We start from the raw sequence: 21,561 nt of genomic DNA, 5'->3' as shown, positions 1-21,561 counted from the left end.
AATGCCGTAGCTGCCTATCTTGTAGAGAATTTTCATAGCTACAACATTTTCTTCAGTCTCATTTTGATAGGACTTGCGGTTTCTAAGCAAAATCGTGAAAACCTAAACAACCCCTAAAAATGTCAACTTGAATCGCGATTTATTTAAAAAGCGCCCCGGCGATTTTTTTAGTTTTTTGATTTTTCTCATCTATGAACATTGCAGTTTCAGAATCCGCAAAAACTTCTCAGGTGTAAGCACCTTCCACTTACATTTGTTTCAAGAGCACCGTGATATGGAATGGTGTTAACGATTTATGTATACATATTCCCATAAAAAAAAAATATGACATTTTTAATTTGTTTCTTTATATGAGAATAAAAACCTATATAACTTTTGCGGGCATCGGCCAATTTTATGAATGCGAACGGATTAGAAACCAACATTCTTTCCTTAACATATATACCAACAAATAAAAAAGTATCAGTCGGCTTTGCCGAATCGAATGTATTTAGGGTATTTTCCGAATTTTGAAGCATATCGGACGATCGATATGGGCCATTTTAGATGTTGAACTAATTTTTGACAAAATATTAGGTGATCCAAAGTTTTTACCAAATACGTTGCCCCATTCAATATCATGCATACCATTTTATTGACATTTTTAATTATTGGGGAGAATTACCGGATGTTGTGGACCAGTATTGCCCGATATATAGACGAAGGCCTAATTTTGGACCAAATCAGTTGACCAGTTCGAGAGTTATCGTGCTCTCCTGCTACTACATGTTGTGCCATAAAGCTTTTTTACACCTTTCGGGCTGTTTCCTCAAGAAGTATGGACTTGTCCTTACAAAAACTTTTACCGTCGTGATTGAAGCAGCGAATGCAAGTTGCTCCAACCAAAATCAAAGTGATTCGTGAGCAGGTCTTAAAGTGAACTTATCCGAAATTTGGTGTGGGAGGTACCCGAAGGAGTGGAAAAATATAGTCCATATTCGAATTCGATCTATATCTGGTAAATATATTAGGATATGTAAAGTATGGACAAAATCGGTCACTGCCTTCAAGAGTTATCGTGCACACAATTTTTGCGAACATTTTTGATCTTTTGTGGGAGAGGTACGTGATGGAGTACACCGATGTGGCTTATCTTCGACCTTAAACTATGCTTGGACAAAATATTACGAAAGCCAAATTTAAGAACGAACCGGTTGATCTTTCGAGAGTTATCTTGCGCTTCAACCACTACACACCGTGTCATAGGGGTTTATTTCCAACTTTCAGGCTATTTTCTCAGGAAGTATGGACTTGCCCCTGATGAAACTTGCACCGTCGTATGGAGGACAGTGAACACAAGTTGTTACAACAAAAATCAAAGCGATTTGAGAACTGGTCCTAAACTGAACTTTTCCGAAATTGTGTGTGGGAGGTACCCGAAAGAGTGAACCGATTGAGTCCATATTGGAACCTCATTTAAGTCTGGTAGAAATATCGCGATGTCTTCGAACTTAAACTAAGTTTGGACAAAATATTGCGAAAACCAAATTTTGGATCAAATCGGTTCATCCGTTCGAGAGTTATGGTGCGCACCAGCCAGACAGACAGACGTACGAACATTGCTAGATCGACGCCAAATTGTCTGAAACACATTTCGTCCAAACATACTTGTGGTCTAAAACCGTTATTTCGATGAGGCACATTTTTCCCGTATGAAAGTGTATATACCCTCGTTAGCATAAATGCTGAGGGTATAAAAATCGTAGATGTGCTCGCAAAATTGTTGTTTAAATTTTTTCTCTGTTGGCAAAGCTGGCTGATTTAATGTGCCAATATTGAGCCACTGTTCGAGTTTCCATTATGCCGTAAGTAAATACAACTTTCTTCTAACAGACATGATTTTATTGTTTGTGAAAAAATATACAAAATCCAATTTTATTCATTATCCACTAACACCGTCCAAAAAAATGCTACGAAGTGACAGCTAACCATTGGCTTTTATTTAATCATCAACATCCATCCGTTCGTACCCCCACCAGTAGTTTCAATTATTATTAAAAAAAAAAAACAAATTTTGTCAGCTGTCGTTTACAAAGAAGAGTAAGTAAGTGAATGGATATGATGAAGACTTTTTAAGACCATCAACCTCTATGACCGTGGGGGTCTTGACTTATGCACAAAAATTCAGGTGAGAAACTACTTTCACTGTCAACGTTATGTTTTTGTCATTAATAGCCGACATCATCATTATCGTCATCATCACCATCATCCGAAAAACAAGCATTGATGGACAGTAATGTCTCGAAAAAATGTTTGAATGAATGAATTTAGTTTCACTTTGAGGACAGTGAGGAGTCAAACGAGAAAGAAATTGAGATTCATTTGTGTCTGTGTGTGTGTTGTTCATTAAGTATTTTTCCGTTAATTGGTATTGAAACGAAAGGTATTTATGCCTTATGAAATTATTAATGAATTGACTTTAGTTGGAAGTGAAATGTTTTTTTGTGGTGTTTGTTGTTAATTTTAAACAATGATTGGCAAAGGTTTTGTTTTGTTTGAATTTTTTTCTGTTTTGAAGTTTTTGGGTATTATGTAAAAAAATGGTTTTGAATGTTAATTTTTATTGATGAAATATTCATGGCCTTTTTATTGTGTAATGCACTTTCGAAACCATACAGAGATATTTTTGTGTTATTGCTGTGTGGAAAATTCCAGAAATAACTGGATAAAGTGTCAAATTTTTGGTATTGGAGAAATTTTGTGGGTTAACTTGACGGATTATGAAAGATTGCGAAATAGCGGGAGTTACTCTAATATTCAATGTTACACTGTTATAATAAATTTAGTTTGAAAAGGTTTTTAAAGTGGTTTCAATAGAATTACTGATGTAGAATTACAGATGAGATTACTGTCAATCTAGCAAGAGATTCCTATCCTCTGGACTTCAGTTGGCGGCCATATTCCTTTAACTAATCACTGATCCTTTCAGTGTATAGTGGGCTTTCACGCCCAGGCTCCTGCTGTGTGGAAGTAACAAATGTTGCTCCTCTTTGGAGTTTCTATTGTGTACATTGATATATTTCTCCCTTAAATATTCTGAGAAAAATACGTATGACAGTTTTTTCAATATTTGACTATTATTCTTATTTTACGTTCAATAAAAATGCTTTGAAAAATGTTTTTTACAATAAATTACTTTATTCGTTTTTTGTGATTTTTTTAATGATTTTTTTCATATTAAAATGAAATGCAATTTTATGACAAATTGATAACTTATGTTATGATATTTCTATTGTTCAATAAATAATATGCATGTGTGTGTGTTTTGTGGTTGTTTTCTTTGTAGAACTATAAACTATTACACAAATAAATAATAATTAATAAATTATTACAACTATTTTAAAACAAATATTGTTACAACTTTCATTAAGAAGTGTTTTCTTTTTTGTCTTTGTGTGTTTTAGGTTTGAGCGGCTATGGATCAGTTATGAAAGAGAAGGTGAAAGAAAAGAGCTGAGAGAAAGATTTTGAGGTAAGCAGTGAAATGAGATAGTCAGAGTAAGAGATTTGAAAGAGAGTTTAGAAAAGATAGTTACAGTTTAAAAGAGTGGTAGAGAGAACAGAGTAAGATGAGAAAAATGAAAAGTTCAAAAGTTTGTGATAGTTGAGTGAGAGAAATAGAGTGAGAGTTATGAAAACTTAGAATCAAGATTACTGTGTATATGAATGAGATAGATTTAGCTAATGAAAAGGCCAGAGTCTGGGGTCTGGAGAAAACATTAGATTTATGTCTCCACCATATGCAACTCATTTAAAAGTCATACAGAGCACAGAAAGACCAGACTCTGTTGTAAAGGCTTAGATAGTAATTTGGTTCTTATGAAGCTGAGAAACTATGGCAAGTCATGGCGCTTTGCTCAGTGTAAAACTAAGCAAAACTTAAAGATAATACAAGAAATTAAGAAAAAGAATGAAATGAAAAAAGAGTAGAATAGCACAAATTAAATGTAAAGAGAAATATTTAAAAAGAGAAATTATGGAAAAGAGAATGATAGAGATAGTAAGAAAGTAAGAATAGGGATAGTAGAAAACGTTATGAAGACAGATCGGAAAATAGAAACAGTGTGAAAGGGAAAATTGATAATAAAGCTATGGAAAATTATAAAACAACAAATATTGTTATAATTATTAAGACTAGAATTAAAATAGTAGATAATTACAAAAGAAAAGATAATACATAGAATAGAAAGAGCAGAAAGATAGAAGAGAGGTGAAAGTAGAAATGAGAAAATAGTTATGGACTAGAGAGTGATGAAGAAAAAATGAAGATAATATGAAAGATAGTAATGGAAATAAATGACAGAAAGTAGAATTAGAAATAGATAGAAGGCTTAAGAAAAAAAGAGAAAAAGTAAGTGACAGATTTTGAGAGTAAGTGAGGCAAGCATTTAGGTGAGAGAGAGAAAAAGCATGAGACAGTTTAATATAAAGAGAGGAAAATGACAGAGAAAAGAGAATAGTGGAAATTTAAAGTTAAAGAGAGAAAGGGAAAATTTCAGGAATTTAAAGAGGAAGTGAAAGTATTTTGGAAAGAGAAAGTATAGCACAGAAATAAAAAGTGAAATGAAAAATGAAAAGTTCAATGAAATTTTCCATAAAAGTCAAGGAAAATTCACTTCCAGCAAGGCCATTCTCTATCAGGTTTTCTATGTATTTTTTACTCTTTTCTATTTGAACTGAGTATTTTTCGATTTTTTTAAATGCTTTAAATATTTTTTGCAAAGTAATGCCTTTCACATAATATTTTTTTCGTTTCATTGAAATACTTAAGTTTTCATATATTAGCTAATACATAATATTATGTAATACACAAAAACTCTTATATAAATATTATAAAGAGAAAGAGAGAAACAAAATAATGCACACACTTATCTGTTTTCTTACTTTGTACGGATTGTGTAGTAATTCAATACGTATCGACTATTATCGATCGTTCGATTTTATGGGTGGCTTCTTGACTTGGCTTCTTCTTCTACTTCTCTATATCTTCTTGGCTTCTTTGTCATCTGGTCAGTACTATTTTCTTGTCTTATTTTTTTTTGTGATTTTTTGGAGATCTATTAGATCTCATTGTAGTATGCATGCGGGTGGGGAATTTGTTTGTGGGTGAATTATTAATAATAAATAAAATAAATTAAATAAATAAATATAAATTAACAAAATTGACAAAATAGAAAATTAAATTATTAATCGTTGTTTTTTTTTTGTTTGTAGTTTTTTGTGGTGTTTTTTAACTTAAGTTGCGTAAAGTAATTAAAAAAGTCTAGTTTCTTATGGTCTGAGGAGTATGATTTGAGTTTCTCCGCCAGTTAAATCATCCACCAGCAGCAATACAAGGACAAAAAAGCAAGCATCAAGAACAACAACAATGACTCTTAAAAGCTGGGTCAAAATAAAAAAACAGACCAACAACAACAACTTTAAGCTCAATGTATGCAAATGATAAACTTACTCTTCACCTTGTGTTTAGTCTCACTGCTGGCTAATTTAATTGGTGGAAAACTTTCTCTCATCATCACGTCACGTTATTGTAATCGTCCTGTTCCTGGTCATCGTTTGTTTTTTGTTTTGTATTACACAAAGTTCGTTATCATCTTTAGATTCGTCGTTTTCGTCGTCGTCGTTGGGTTGCTTGGCGTTGTGACAATATTCTTAAATGCTGAAGATGTTGACTGATGTCTTCTATGCATACGCTTAGGCTTGAGGTTTTTGGGCATTGTAGGCCAAATCTTGAGCATCCAAGGAACGGCCCCAACCACCATGACCAGAGCTGCCATATGAGCCAGATGAACCAACATCAGCACTGTAACCACTGCCGTATGAGTCGTGGCTAACCGAGTGACTGGCACTGTGATGAGGATGGGCAACAACTTCATAGGTAACGTGTTTCTCTTGGGACAACAGTTTCTTCAAACCAATGACAGCAGAAAGAACCAAGGCAATTTTACCGATCAACAAGGCTTTACCGGCAATCAAGGCAATAGCACCCAACAACAAAGGCAAGAGAGCAGCAGCCTTCAAGGCGATCAAGGCAACAATGGGGCCCAAGATTTTGGCGGCCTTCTTCTTTTTGCCACGGCTTTCTTCGGGAGCATTGGGATCATCGGAACCTAACAAAGATTCGCTCACTTCTTCCAAGGCACGGCCAGTAGAGCTGACAGCATTGACAATATCGGCACCTTTCAATTCAACCTTAATGGTGTGGGTGTTCAAGAATCTGGCCATGCGGTTCAAAGCCAACGATTCGAAAGATTCATTGCCAGAGATGGAACGGGCAGCAGTATCTTGGGCGGGAGCATCAGGAGAACGTACAACAGTAACACCTTCGGTCAAAGCGAATTGATCGCGAGCTCCCAAGACTTTGTCCACAAAGTTGAACAGCTTATATTTGACACATGACACGGAATCCTTGCGCAGACAATCGCTGTAAATACTATCCACGATATCGTTGTCAGAGCCGACAGCATTGCGGGCATGGCCACGGGTTTCTTCGGCGGGTAGGGCAGCTGCCAGTGAGATTAAACACACAACACTGATTGTAACAAATTTGTGAGCCATTTTAATTAATTTTATGCGTATTTATTTCTGTTTTTAAATGCGTAATGTTTTTCTTTCGATTTGTTTGGTTGTAAAGCAAACTTTTTCGTTATAGTCCTTATTTTGTTTTGATATTGCAAATTGCACCACCACACGACACTTTCTCTGATTCGTAACCGTTCGTCGTAAACACGATAAACACACCGTCGCTAGCTTTATTTTTTTGGGGTTGGTTGGCCGAAACGCTTGTGTTAACGTTTGAACGAGTAAGGATGAAATGATACAATTTCCCCATGGTCTAACAATTTATATACGAAAGCCTAACGCACTCAGCTCAACATGGCCATAAGCATAAAGCCAGCCAGTTGAAGAGCTGAGCCAGCTTCATGCCAAGCCAGAGTTGCTCAACAACATTTTCTTCTTTCATTCATGCATTCAGTTAAGCAGTCAGTCAGCCAGCTAGCCAACCCGGCAGCCTAGCCGTTGTATTTCTCTGCCATAGGAAAAGGCAGATGAATCAAAACACAACAACAACAACGTCTACGAAGACGTTATAGTCAAAGTCAAAGTCATCGGCAACGCTAGCTTTAGTTATTCGCGTTTGTAACTTAAGTCTTTCGTTTTGGCTCACTCTTCTCTTTTGGGGGAATTATTATTAGTGCTGCTGCCACAGCTACCGCACACACACGTGTTATTGTTGCTGTTGTTATGGTTTGTGATATTGACTTTTTGGCAAATATCTCACTAGGAAAACCAGTTTTAGGCTCTTCTCTCTCGTATTCCATTCGAAAAAATGCTTTCGCTAAAAACTGTTTATTTTCATTTCATACGGTTGTTGTTGTTATTATTGTATTTTGTTGTTTTCTTCAAAAAATACTTTAGTGCAACAAATTCATGTAACATTACCAACTTTCAATGGCTTCAGGTTGTTATTACTGTTGTTTGCAAGTGTTTTGTATATGTTCGCTAGCTATCTCGCACTTTTTTCTTTTAATTTTCAACCATAAAAATGAATTCAGACTTCTTCAGTCCGACAATCTTCCTTAAATGTTCATAGCTTCCTTTGTAACTTTTTCTTTTTTGTTTGTTCATTGTCGTTGTTGTTGTTTGGTATTTCCACGCATTTACTTGATGCTGATTTTTATCCAAGTTTTACATCCAGTATTTCATCATATTCAGTTTCTATTAAATTGAAAGTAAATTAACTTTGAAAAGATTGGCGCTTTTACATTTAAAACTAATTTTAAATAGCTTCATGATTTAAAGGATAATAAACAAATAAATATATTTTTACATGGAATTTGATTTTAGAGTATGTATTTTATATAACCTCTGCAAAGATTATATGTATGTTCTTCTTATCTTTATAAATAAAAATCAAATGTCGTTGGTTAATAATTGCAACCGTTGAGAACTGCTGGACTGATTTAGATAACTTTTTTTTGAAATATTCGCCATGGCGCAAGTTAGGGTTTTGTGGAAAAAAAATTTTACCACGCACATTTTTATGCCCACTTTTTTCAAATGAAATTTTTTCTACAAAAGCTACTGAATCGATTTTCCTTAAATTGTCAGGGAATGTACCGGGATGCACCCAGGTGAAAATAGGATACATATTTGGTGGAATTTCGGAGGGGGGGAGTACTTCCTCTATACCCTACCTTTTTAAAAATGCTATATATAAAATAATTAAGAATGTATTGGTTTGAAGATTCATTTGCGACACAATTGTGATTGTGTCTCCGACCTTACGTATTTGGGAACCAAAGACTTGACCACACCCACTTATTAAAATATTTTACATCTATAAAACTACTGAACCGACTTTCCTGAAATTTTCAGGGAATGTACATGGATGGCCCACGGTGAAAATAGAATGCATATTTTGTTGAATTTCGAAGGGGCGGGCAAATAAAAATCGAATGTCGTTCGTTGGTAATTGCATCTGTTAAGAACGGCTGGACCGATTTGGATATTTTTTTTAATGTTCGTCATAACCCAACTTTGGTTTTTATAGAAAGAACATTTGACCACGCCCACTTTTTAAAATGTTCAATATTTTTTACAAAAGGTACTGAACCAATTTTCCTGAAATTGTCAGAGTGTACAGGTATGGCCCCCGGTAATCATAGGCTATAATCCGACAAAGAGAAAATAAATGTTACTGACAAAATCTGTTCGCTAAATGTACTGAACTGTAACAGTTCTATGGGTGCTATATCAAAACCTGAACCGATATATCCCATTTTAAATACCAAATATCCTTGGAGTAATATAAACCTCTGTACGACATTATAAAGGTCTATCTTAAACATTGCGATCTTTATCATGACTTTAACAGACAGACGGACATCGCCATTTCAACTTAGAATTTGATTATGTTATTTCCACTTAGGGTCTCCGACGAATACTTCGCTACCTTACAAGCGGAATGAAAAGTATAATTATACCCTCCACAGTTTAATGGTGGAAGACTTTAATACATTGGTGACGTAGGGGATTAAAGATACAAAGAAACGGTATTGACCAGCTTTAACATGACTTTCCATGCTCACATATTTACCTCAAGTAGACACTGACCTCCCCGGGCTATACTTGTAGTTGTACTTGCAAATAACAAAGCTGATATTACTGTCATACTGTGGATGAACGACATGCTAAAATTCAAATAAAGGCTTAATTTTCAACACCGAAGACAAACAAGGACGAATCCTCAAGTTATATTTAAGGAGCGCTTATGAAAAAACATACGATCGGTGTCCTGCCCATTATATTAAAATTATTTTAATGCTAAACTTGGGAAAGAAAATATCTTTGGTCCAACAGTCTGGAAATTTAGTCTGCACAATAAAACAAATTAAATGATACTTACCGGCACCAGCTTTAAGGCCAGTTCAAAAATACAAGTAACCGTATTGATGAGGTTGTGATCATTCGTGCTCGATGGGAGCATAACATATGGATAACCGATAATATATCAGTACAGTTACAAAGAATTGCCCACTCCAATCAGCCGCAAAATTTATACTGGGACACGAGAGACCTCCACTGAGAAATCAAATCATTGAATTATCAGGAGTGTTGAGTTGCTACCGCAGAAAAGAATGTGGCATATATGGCTACTCTTCAATAAGTAGCAACACGTTACGCACTAGAGAGTTATAGAAAGAAAAGGATAGAGAAGGTATATATTTCTTTTGCGCCGGAAAAATAAAGACATGTTAAAGCGGGAGTGTGAAAATAGAGATGTTCATGAGTCAGAATGGAGACCGCAAATTCCGCCAAAGAGTGAGACATTTAACTGATGGCTTTGTATAAGCATATCCTTCTGTGGAGAAATCTGACAATAGAAAGACCTTTTACCAAACTACTGGTATCCAATATTATCGAAGACGGCAGATCCTATCCTTGAAGATGGTATTGAGCAATAAACCGGATAAAGAGTAATACCATCCAAGTTTTTTAAGGCTAAATGTGACACGGTGATAAGAGTCCAGTCAAAATAAACATTGAAATAAGAAAAATTCCCACAAAGCAGAATATTGGTGGAGAGCTACGGTTTGCCATTAGAAGCAATGTCCTACAATTCCCCATCAACCCCATGCGTGCAAAAACAGTCATTCGAGGTCATAGATCAAAATTTTGAAATTTTTTAGGTTTTCGGAGTTTCTCTTAAAAACGGTGGGTCTGGTGCAAATATTGTAGACAGAAAAATTCTCTACAAGTTTGGTCTTTATAATTTTTTCCTAAAAGGAACCATTCTTGAGATATAGCGGTTCTAAAAAACTCATAATTTATATGCACTTATAAGAGAAATACGCAACATAAGGGTTATGACTTTTTTTACCACATCGTATCCATGTACCACAGCGTGATGAATTTCTACATAAATTACATAAAAAACCTCACGCTCAAAATGATTTAATAAATTGAATTTATCAGAATTATGGGTAATATCTTGAAGTCACTGTAAGCAGATATACAATTGAAAATAAACTTTAGAACCACATGAGATAACCAAACTGACGTAAGATTCGTTTCTCACTGATTTTCTTTAATTCTAAGAATCTTAAAAATGTCGTAAACGCTTTTTGGAAAGATATGATTTATAACAAAAAAAAACAAGTAAGAAACTATCAGTCAGCTGAGCCGACAGAGATATACCCTCAGCCACGTACCCGAAGAAAAAAAGTTAACACAATACTTCTGTAGGTTTTTTAGCTGTTGGGAAAATTTTCCAGGATGGAAAGGGCTGCAAAAAATTACATGTTGCAACAAAATTCGGAATGATCCAAGACGAGTGCATTTTTTCCAAACTTTGGGTAGGGTGTACCCATAGGAGTGATCCGATGTAGTACATATTCGGACCTAATACAAATCTGTAGGAAATATTTTTTTCTTTATTAGTCTATGGATATTTTCCTTACAGACTATATAATTAAATATGTTGTACTTAATTTTCTACAATTTTACTTTTCAATTTACAAAGTTTGAGCTAAATCGATTTCTCTCTTAAAGGGTTATTTTACACATTAGCCAGTTTAGGTGGTGCCGGTAGGATTATCAGGACCTTTTTGGGTCATTATCTCAGGAAGTATGGACTTTCCCACGAAAAAATTACAACGTCGTAACAGGGGCCGCAAGTGCAACCTGCTGCGTCACAAATTAATAAGATCAGATACTTTTTCCAAATTTTGTGTGGGAGGTACTCAAATGAGTGGACCGATATAGTCCATATTAGAACTCGATCTATGCCTGAAAGTAATATTACCAATAGCAAAGTTTGGCTCAATTCGGTTATTCCCTCCTAGAGTTATCATGCCCACAATCTTGGTGAAAAATTTTGAACCTTTGTGGGGGAGGTACCGGAAGGAGTGGACCGATATGGTCTATCTTCGAATTTAAACTAAGTTTGGACGAAATATTGAAAGACCCAAAATTTTAACCAAATATGTTGATCCGTTCGAGAGTTATCGTGCACTCCAACTACGAAACATGGTATTATATGGGTTGTTTGCAGTTTTCGTGCTGATTTCTGAGGATATATGGACTTGCTCCTGAAAAATATTATATCGTCGTAATGGGGGTAGTGAATACAAGTGGCTGCAACAAAAATCGAAGCGATTCGAGAGCAGGCCTTAAACTGCACATAAGCAAAATTTATTGTGGGAGGTACCCGAAACAGTGAACCAATAGGGTCCATATTGGAACCTCATCTATGTCTGGTAGAAATGTTACGATGTGCAAAGTATGGACTAATTCGGTTACTCCCTTCAAGAGTTATCGTGCGGACAATTTTTCCGAACATTTTTGAACTTTTGTGGGGGAGGTACCTGAAGGAGTGGACCGATATGGCCCATCTTCGAACTTAAATCAAATCTGGGCAAAATATTTCGATACCCAAAATTTGAACCGAATCGATTGATCCGTTCGAGAGTTATCGTGCGCACCAGCCAGCCAGACAGACAGACAGACAGACGGACAGACAGACAGACGGACGCACATTGCTAGATCGACTTAAAATTGTCTGAAACGGATATCGTACAAACATACTTGGGGTCTAAAACCATTATTTCGATGAGGCACATTTTTGGCCGTATCAAAGTGTAAATACCCTCTTTAGCCTAAAGGCTGAGGGTATAAACATAAAATTCAAATGGTGTTTCTGTAGTGTGTTTTAGTTATTAGTAGGCTTACGTTTATTCATTCGAGCAACAGGAAGTAATTTTTGAGAAATTATTTCTTTTTTCATTTCATAAATTTTTTCAAAAAAATGTTTTTTAAATCGATTTGTGTGTGTATTTTTTGTATATTTTGATGGAATAAACATTATTTTAGTGATTAATAGGCAAAATTTCAATCACCCGTTCTACAGGGAATCATTTTTGAGAAAAAATGTCGAAAAATTATAACCCTAACGCACATATTCAGGTCAAACGGTAACAATAACCATTTTTATAAATTTTAGAGTAGAAGTTAGAATGTAAGCGGAGTTATACATTTGAGAAGGCCAAAGTGCCAACCAATGCCGAAGTATCCACAAAATCCACCTGATTTCATAAAATCATTTAAAAACAAAATTATGTCCGAAAATACGTAAGTATCTGTTCGGAGAAGTTTTACCATACTACGGTATTTCTTAAATTGTGAAAATTTTTGTTAAGAAAATCGGGCGATTTTTTTTTTTAAATTTCACCTGCGGCGCTTTTCGGTTTTAAATATTTTTACAAAAACATTTTATCTTGTTAAATTGTGAAAATATTTATGTACAAAATCTCGATCAATTTTTCAAAAGTATTTTCGCATGCGACGCTTTTTTCAGAAAGTATTTGCATATTTTTACAAAAACTTTTTATATTCTTAAATAGTGAAAATATTTTTGTAAAAAACCGCGCGATTTTTTCGAAAAAAATTTTCGCCTGGTTTTCGCTTTTCTGCTTTCACAACATTTTTAAATACTTTTTATCTTCTTAAATTGTCAAAATAATAATATATAATTGTTCCACAAACATCCCCTAAGGGACAGGGAGACTTCTCTCATATCAATGAGTGCACCCCGATTCATATTTAGCTCAATGATATGGGACCTACAGTTTATCGCCGAGTCCGAACGCCGTGTCTAAGACACCACTTTTGTAGAGAAGTTTTACATGGCTGAAATACTCAGGAAATGTCGCAAACATTACTGAGGGGTATTTTGCCACCGTTGAAAAGTGTTTGATAGCGCATTTTTTTCAAAAATATGTTCGCCTGCGCCGCAAACCCAGGCGGACATAACTCCCAAACTCATGTTCGGTGTTATGTCCGTTGGGAGTTGTGTCACGGCACCTGATATATCCCCCATAGAACGGTACCCCCCGTTTTTCGGTATTTTGAAGGTAGTATCCTTAATAATATTAATAATATCTAATGGCTGAAATTTGGTATCAAGTTTTCGTTGGGAGTATAAAACTTTGCATCTGAAATTTGTCGGTATAGATCCACGCCTTCATATAGCCTCCATAGAACCGTACCTTCCGATTTTGGGCATTTTGAAGGCTGTGGCTTCAATATTCCACCGAACTAGTTGCATTTTTTATTTAGCCTTCGCACGATGGGGCCAATGGCAGGTTTTCGAGGCAAAAAGTCAATTTTTGAAGTGTACAATTTGAAAAAGGTTATAACGGATTTCTATTGCCAACACTCTGAATCACTAAAAATAAAAAAATAAATCAATCTGGTAACAACACATAACGATATACCGATCTGGCAATGGTGACATATTTTCTTAATGTAGAATTAGATGTGACCTAGCCATAACGCCACAACCATAGAAAACCAAAACCCAATTGGTTTCTTATGGTCATGGCTATGGCTTCATATTATGTTACTACTAATCGAATACATTGATTTCCATAGGTTTGGTTCAATCAGCTGATTGATATGGCCTTATGGCGTTATGGTTATGTCACGTCTAATTCTACCTTTATGCATCATTTTCTGACAGTCATCATAAAAAAAATAGTGAAAGCATTCTTGGCGTCAACGAGAACACTTCAACATTTTTATATTTTTTTAAAAATGGAGAACTCTTCTATGGTTTGTGTAAAATAAGACAGCATTAACAAATAATAAAAATGTTACGTGTGGTAAATGTATTTTTGAGATAATATGTGATGTCTTTTTTGGATTATTTTGCTTTGTCGTCCATGTGTTCTCTGGAGTATAACTTTCGGTATCGGGGTGTATCTGTGATATTATGTATATGTGGTGATGTGTACTATCATTTTGTGAAAAAAATAGCCGCGCCCATCCGCGCTTTTTCATACAAATCCGGTTTTAGTTGACGTAAAACTTAAGAATTTGGATATTTTTATACCATCCACCATAGAATGGGGGGTTATTACATTTGTCAATTCGTTTGTAACTCATCGAAGTAATCATTTTAGACCCACCACGGTATATATTTTCTTCATCAGTGTAAAATTTTAAGTCGATTTAGCAATGTCCGTCCATCCGTATGTCCGTCCGTTCGTCTGCCCGTCTATTCTAATCAAGCTATCTTCCGAATGAATAGAGATAGAGCGCTGAAATTTTGTCATTATGTGTTTGTTAACATAGACCAAGTTCAAACAACGGTACTGTCGGATTTTCCTTATTTTAAGGGTTTAAGCTATATTTTTCGACATTTAGGGTTCCCAGTAGTCAAAAAATTGTCCACCAAATATTATGGATATGTTTCTACATTTTGATAATACCCCCATGTAAGGGTACCTCACGATTTTTGGCATTTTCATGCTTTTAAGTACATTTTTACTAAATTAGCTATGTCTTGACATATAGGGTGGACAAATAACTACATCTTATTTTTGAACCAAATTTAGAATGCTTGCATTAACTTATAAAGAAGTAACACACCAAATTCTGTTAAGATCTGATGCATATTATGGATTTTATGAGACAAAAACCTGAAATCTGGAAAGTATATATAGAGGAGCTATATCTATATCTGAAACGACATGGTCCAATTTTTGCACATTTGGTTCTAAGCCCATTATACATATACATATGTACGAAATTTCGAAGGCCTAGCTTGCTCCTGTGATTTGTTGCCTCACAACCCTGCCATTGGCCCCACAGTGCTTTGTTGGGGTTTAAAACTTTCCCATAGAACCGTACCTCCCGATTTTCGGTATTTTGAAGGTTGTGGCTACAATGTCTTACCGAAATTGTAAAATCTGGTATTTGGTGTTCGTTTGAGGTACAAAACGTTCCACCTGAAATTTGTGGGTACATGTCCACGTCTTCATATAGACTCCATAGAATGGTACCTTCCGATTTTCGGTATTTTGAAGGTGAATTTGGTATTAAGTCTTCATTGGGGGAGTAAAACTTTCCATCTGAAATCTGTTCCTCCCGATTTTCGGTATTTTGAAGGTTGTGGCCACAATATCTTACCGAAAAGTTTTCCCCTGGAACTTGTCAGTGTAGGTCCACGTCTTCATATAGACCATAGAACGGTTCCTCCCGATATTCGGTATTTTGAAGGTTTTGGCCTCAATATCCAAGAGAAATGGCTGATTTTGGAATTTAGTCTTCGTTGGGGATATACAACTTTCCATCAGAAGTTTGTCGATAAAGTTGAAAGATTCAGCCACATTATTTTATTTTTTTGTGTTTAGTCTTCATCATAAACGAAAGAAAACTAATTGTTCTATTTATTTAAATCAGCCCTCGGCACCGAATACATACACATTTTGTAATTGTGTTTGTTTAAAAATATAAACATATTTTTCAAGTTTTCCAATATAAAATTTTTTCGTACTTAATCAAATTACAAACAACCCATCTAGCATTTGGAAGACTGTTTTTCCAAAAATCACATTGAGGAGTCTTTTTAGAGTCCTATTGGTGATCAAAAATTGATTAAGTCGCTTGTATGATCAGAAAGGGACTCGAAAGTGACTCCCTGTAATGATTAAAAAGAGTTTAATTAAAAATACAACAAAAAATGTGTAGGAATCACAAATAAATCATTCAGGTGTTTAAAATATGACCATTTTTTTGTTATTTATTGTCACATTTTGATCATCTGGAAGATTGAAAAATGCTTAATCAAAAAAGGGTCATACAGGTGTTTGAAAAGTGATTATAATTATGTATACTCTGATCATATTTTGAACAGTTAGGTGATTAAAAACTGATTGCTTTGTTTTATTTTTATTTGGTTGTAAATAAAAAAATAAAATTCTCATATACACTTTCTACAAAATTTTGATATAAATGTAACGTATAATATTAAAGGTACAGACAAACACAACACAACAGGTTTTGCCAAGTGAAATGAAGAAGCAGTATACTAACCACCAAGCAACATAAAGGATAATTAAAAGACATAACAAAGCAGAAAAGACTATAAAACAAAGGAAAGAAACAAAGAAGAATAAAAAGAAAATTTTTTTAATTTATTTCGTCTAACAAAAAGACTCATAAATGACTCCCTAAAGACTCATAAATGATTATAAACATGACTCTAAAAATACTCGAAAAAGGGTCCGAAATTAATCAACAAAACACCAATAAATGATTGAAATACGACTCGAAAAAGACTCATTTGTGATTTGTTTAGAAGAGTCGCCTGAGGTTATGTTTTCCTACCGACAAAGGAGTCATTTATGATCAGAAAATGAGCTCATATTCTAGCTTTTTAATCGTGCAGTCGGATCAAAAAAGACTCGAATTTGATTAAAATTTTCAAAAAATGCTGACTGGGATGTTTGCAAGAATATTCTACAATTATGGTATGTTTTGTTTTTTCTAATAAAATGTGTACATATTTTGAAAATTCTCATTTGAGAAACAAAGGTTCCCTTTTTTATTGTCGGTGTGAAAAATGTTTACACAAACTACAACAATAGGGACTCCCATCGCCGATGCCTGATTAAATATATATCTCGTGGTGGAGAGAAAGTCCCAATTTACATTAGGCGAGTTTACTTGCGGCAATTGTCATTTTGTAGGAGAGAGAGGTGAGGCATATGGTAACCCTTTGCCTCTCAGCACCCTCTCTCACCTACAAACTGACAATTGCCGCAAGTAAACTCGCCTAATGTAAATTGGGACTAAAAGAAGTCCAGTTCGGCAATTTCCACTACTGATGTCCTTCGAGTACAGTCAAATCTACACTGGAATGAGTTCGAATAAATCAGCAAATTTGTTTGCTATCGACAAAGTCAAGCAATACTTTTTTACACGTTTACTAATTATTTAAATATGTATCTACATTATTTTTATTTTGGGTACCACCATTGTGCAATGGTATGTATACTAGGGTTATGACTTTCTTACAACCTCATATCTCTGTATCATAGCGTGATGAGTTTACACATAAGATTACATAAAACCATAATTGTAAGACGATTAGGAGAAAAATCCTCACACACAAAATGATTTTAAAATTTGAATTTTTCAGAATTGTGGGCTATTTTTTAAGTCGCAGTAAGCAGATATATAATTGAACATAAAACTCAGAGTCACATGAGATAACCAAACTGACATAATTTTCTTTATTACTGAGAACCATGAAAATGTCGTCAACGCTTTTTTCAAAGATATACTTTTTTAACAAAAAATAAAAATTAAATAAAAACAAGTAAAAAAGTATCAGTCGGCTTTGTCGACAGAGATATACCCTCAGCCGGTGTATATTGAAACAATTTTTTCACAAAAAATGCATGTATTTAGGGAGTTTTAAAAATTTTGGGCATTTGAACTGATAAAAATGTTGATTAGGATTAAAGATCAAAAGTTTTGCGGAGGAGATACTAAAAAGAATGGATCTGCAGCCACTACATATGGTACCATAGGGGTTTTTTACAACTTCAGGGATGTTTGCTCAGGAAGTATGGACTTGCCGCTGAAACAACTTTTACCATCGCAATTGAGGCAGCGAATGCAAGTTGCTTCAACAAAAATCAAAGTGATTCGAAAGCAGGCCTTAAAGTGAACATGTATCCGAAATTTTGTGTGGGAGGTACCGGATGGAGTGGACAAATATAGTCCATATTCGAACCTGGTCTATATCTGGTAGATATATTAGGATGTGTAAAGTATGGTCCAATTCGGCCACTCTCTTCAAGAGTTATCGTACGCACAACTATGTTTGGGCAAAATATTACTAAGGCCAAACTTTGGACCGAATCGGCAGACCTGTTCGAGAGTTATTTTGCCCTCCAACCTCCTCACACGGTGTCATAGGGGTTTTTTGCAACTTTCAGGCTATTTTCTCAGGAAGTATGGACTTGCCCCTGATGAAACTTATACCGACGTATGGAGGGCAGTGAATACAAGTTGCTAAAGCAAAAATCAAAGCGATTCGAGAGATGTTCCTAAACTGAACTTTTCCAAATTTTTGTGTGGGAGGTACCCGACGGAGTGGACCGATTGAGTCCATATTAAAACCTAATCTAAGTCTGGTACACGCTCCACGATGGGCAAAGTATGGACCAAATCGGTTACTCCCTTCAAGAGTTATAGTGCGCACAAATTTTCCGAACATTTTCGAATTTTTGTGGGGGAGGTACCGGAAGGAGTGGACCGATATAGCTCATCTTCGAACTTAAACTAAGTTTGGGCAAAATATTACGAAAGTCAAAATTTGAACCGAATCGGTGCATCCGTTCGAGAGTTATCGTGCGCTCCAGCCAGCCAGACAGACAGACGGACGGACATTGCTCAATCGACTCCAAATTGTCTGAAACACATTTCGTCCAAACATACTTGGGGTCTAAAACCATTATTTCGATGAGGCACATTTTGCCCGTATGAAAGTGTATATACCCTCGTTAGCATAAATGCTGAGGGTATAAAAACCACTATTTTAGTTATTAGTAGGCTCAAGTTTATTCATTCGTGCAACAGGAAATGCTTTTTGAGAATTTTTTTTATCATTTCAAACATTTTTTTCAAAAAAATATTTTTTTAAATAATAGCCATCCGCGCAACAGGAAATCCTTGCACGCTGAAATGCCCGGTTTCGATACCAAGGTGGCAACATTTCAACGGTGGCAAAATGCCATTCAGTGTAATGTTGGCGACATTTGCTGATTAGTTCTGCAATGAAAAACTTCTTTACAAGTGGCGTCGTAAGACACACCGCTCGGACTGGGCGACAAGCCAGTGTGATTTTGGTCTGAGAGAAATCTCCCTTGTCCCTTCTAGCGTGTTTTTGCTACAAATTATGTAATTATATTTGTATTATTTTGATATCAAGCGATTATTAGTAAGATGTCTAAAGTGGAAAATTAATAGTTTTTTCGAAAGATTCTTCTCCATAGACACTGCATTGAAGTACATTTGTCAGCAAATACACAGTTATCTTTACATAAGTTTTTAACAAATGATTTTTTTATTTGAATACTTTCGCTTTTTTACTGCAATTCCAATTCATACAATTGTATGAACATACATACATACATACGTATGTATGTACATCATCTGTTGATGGTCTTTAAGAAGGGCTTTGTAAATTTAAAATAAAAGGAAACATAACAACAAAGCATCCATCCACTCATATTAACAATGTGATCTCACATATAGCAGACAGATCTTTTATGAGTACTACTTGTATTTGTTGTTACTTTGAGATTTGTGGCACTTGTTATTATTTTCCCTTTTACTTTTTATTTTTTATGTATCGTTGTTGGCGCAGTAGTTACTGTTGTTGTTGTCTGTTGTTGATTTTGACTCACTTGTTCGATGCAGACAACAAATTACACCTTACCTTTACCAAGACTTTCAGTCTGGTACATCTGAGTTTCTTTGGCATCTTTCGCTTATTGTTGTCGTCGTCATCGCTGTTATTGTTGTTGTTGTTTGCATTGTTTTGGCGGCTTTTGTTTATCTTTGATGGATAATTACAGATGTTTCAGGTTCCAAGGGTGCAGTTTGCATTGGGGTCATACTTAATCATTTTGATTTAGTTAATAATATTCTCATAATTTCTCAAAAAAAATTTCTCTTGTAAAAAATGCAAAAAATGCACACATATCGTGCTGGTTGGTGATGGTTTTCTTTATTTTGGAATAAACTTCATACCTATATGAATTTAATTTGTGATGCATAAAATTCCTGCAATTATCACCCATTGCGAAATGAAATATGTATGTACTTCTTTTCTTGCAAGCATTGTTTGCTGCATATGATTTTACATGCTATTATTCTTGTAATTGAATTTTAATTAAAATCTTGACTACCAATAACGAAATTATTTGTACATAGTCTTTGTCTTGTCAATATTTAATAATATCCTGATAAGGGGTGTTATATCTTTGTTCATTTAGGCAACACGCAGTGTCGCCAGGCGTTTGAAAGTTTTTAGCCTAAGCATACTCAGGACAGTTTGACATATGTACGACTATGTGTTGAGTTGTTTCATGGCACAATTACCCAGGTAGTGGCATTGTAAAATTTTGAATATGGTATGTCAAAACTTCTTTATGTTGTTGGGGAAATTACAACAAAAATATCTATATATATAAAAGAGTAAAGTGATGACTGACAGATCTACAACGCCCAGACGAAACGGCTGAAGCTAGAATCCCCAAATTTTGTGTGAGGATTAGTCTTGGGGCGAAGGTGCTCGATAAGGCTGGGTTCGTCCTAGAAGGGTACGAAAAGTACTAAAATGTACTAAAAATGGTACCATTTGTGTGGCTGACTGATTAATAATCAACGTTCAGACGAAACGGCTGAAGCTAGAAACCTGAAATTTTGTGTGAGTGTTAGTCTTGGGGCGAAGGTGCTCGATAAGGCTGGGTTTTTGGAAATTTGTCCTACAAGGGTGCGAAAAGCACTAAAATGCACTAAAAATGGTACCATTTGTGTGGCTGACTGATTAATAATCAACGTTCAGACGAAACGGCTGAAGCTAGAATCTAGAAAATTTGGGTGAGGGTTAGACTTGTGGCGAAGGTGCCCGATAAGGCTGGGTTTTTGGAAATTCGTCCTAGAAGGATGCGAAAAGCACTAAAATGTACTAAAAATTTTCTCATTTGTGTGGCTGACCGCCTTATAATCAATGCCCAGACGAAACGGATGAAGCTAGAAATGAAATTTTGAGTGTAGGTTGGTGTTGGTATGAAGGCGTGAGATAAGGCTCGGTTTTTGGAAATTTGAACTGGAAGGGTACGAAAAGTACTAAATGGTACTAAATATGGTACCCTTTGAATTAGGCAAATGGGAAAAGCTAGAATTCTGAAATTTGGGATGAGGGTCACTGGTGGAGAGTTAGAAAGATGTACCAAAGGGTTTTTGGAATTTCGACCTAGAAGTGTACGAAAAGTACTAAAAGTTATAAAATTTAGTACCAGTTGTATATTTTGAACGGTTATAGCTAGAATCTTGAAATTTGGTATGGAAATAAAGGATGGGAGGTGGTGTTTATGAAAGGAAATTCGTTGTCATGTGTACGAAAAGTACCAAAGTGTACTAAATTTAGTACAATTT

The 21,561-nt window shown here is 35.2% G+C and overlaps 2 protein-coding genes across 2 annotated transcripts in view; one reads left to right on the top strand and one right to left on the bottom strand.

The window, feature by feature from the left end:
* LOC141389530 (uncharacterized) overlaps positions 1–21,561 on the top strand; it is a 1,388,168-nt gene that overhangs the window by 966,166 nt on the left and 400,441 nt on the right. The window contains exon 5 of the mRNA XM_073961143.1: positions 3,444–3,511. Within this exon, the coding sequence (XP_073817244.1) occupies positions 3,444–3,449 (6 nt within the window). The 3' untranslated portion in view covers positions 3,450–3,511. The remainder of the gene's footprint in view (positions 1–3,443; positions 3,512–21,561) is intronic.
* Osi7 (Osiris 7) lies at positions 4,093–6,826 on the bottom strand. The gene has a single exon (XM_073961141.1). It carries the CDS (start codon positions 6,595–6,597, stop codon positions 5,734–5,736), a length of 864 nt encoding a protein of 287 aa, XP_073817242.1. The 5' UTR covers positions 6,598–6,826; the 3' UTR covers positions 4,093–5,733.

This window comes from Musca autumnalis, unplaced genomic scaffold (assembly GCF_047663935.1).
Source record: "Musca autumnalis isolate F117 unplaced genomic scaffold, ASM4766393v1 scaffold_1, whole genome shotgun sequence".
Taxonomy (NCBI): domain Eukaryota; kingdom Metazoa; phylum Arthropoda; class Insecta; order Diptera; family Muscidae; genus Musca; species Musca autumnalis.
The sequence above is the reverse complement of the archived record's forward strand: the minus strand, read 5'-3'. Positions and strand labels throughout refer to the sequence as shown.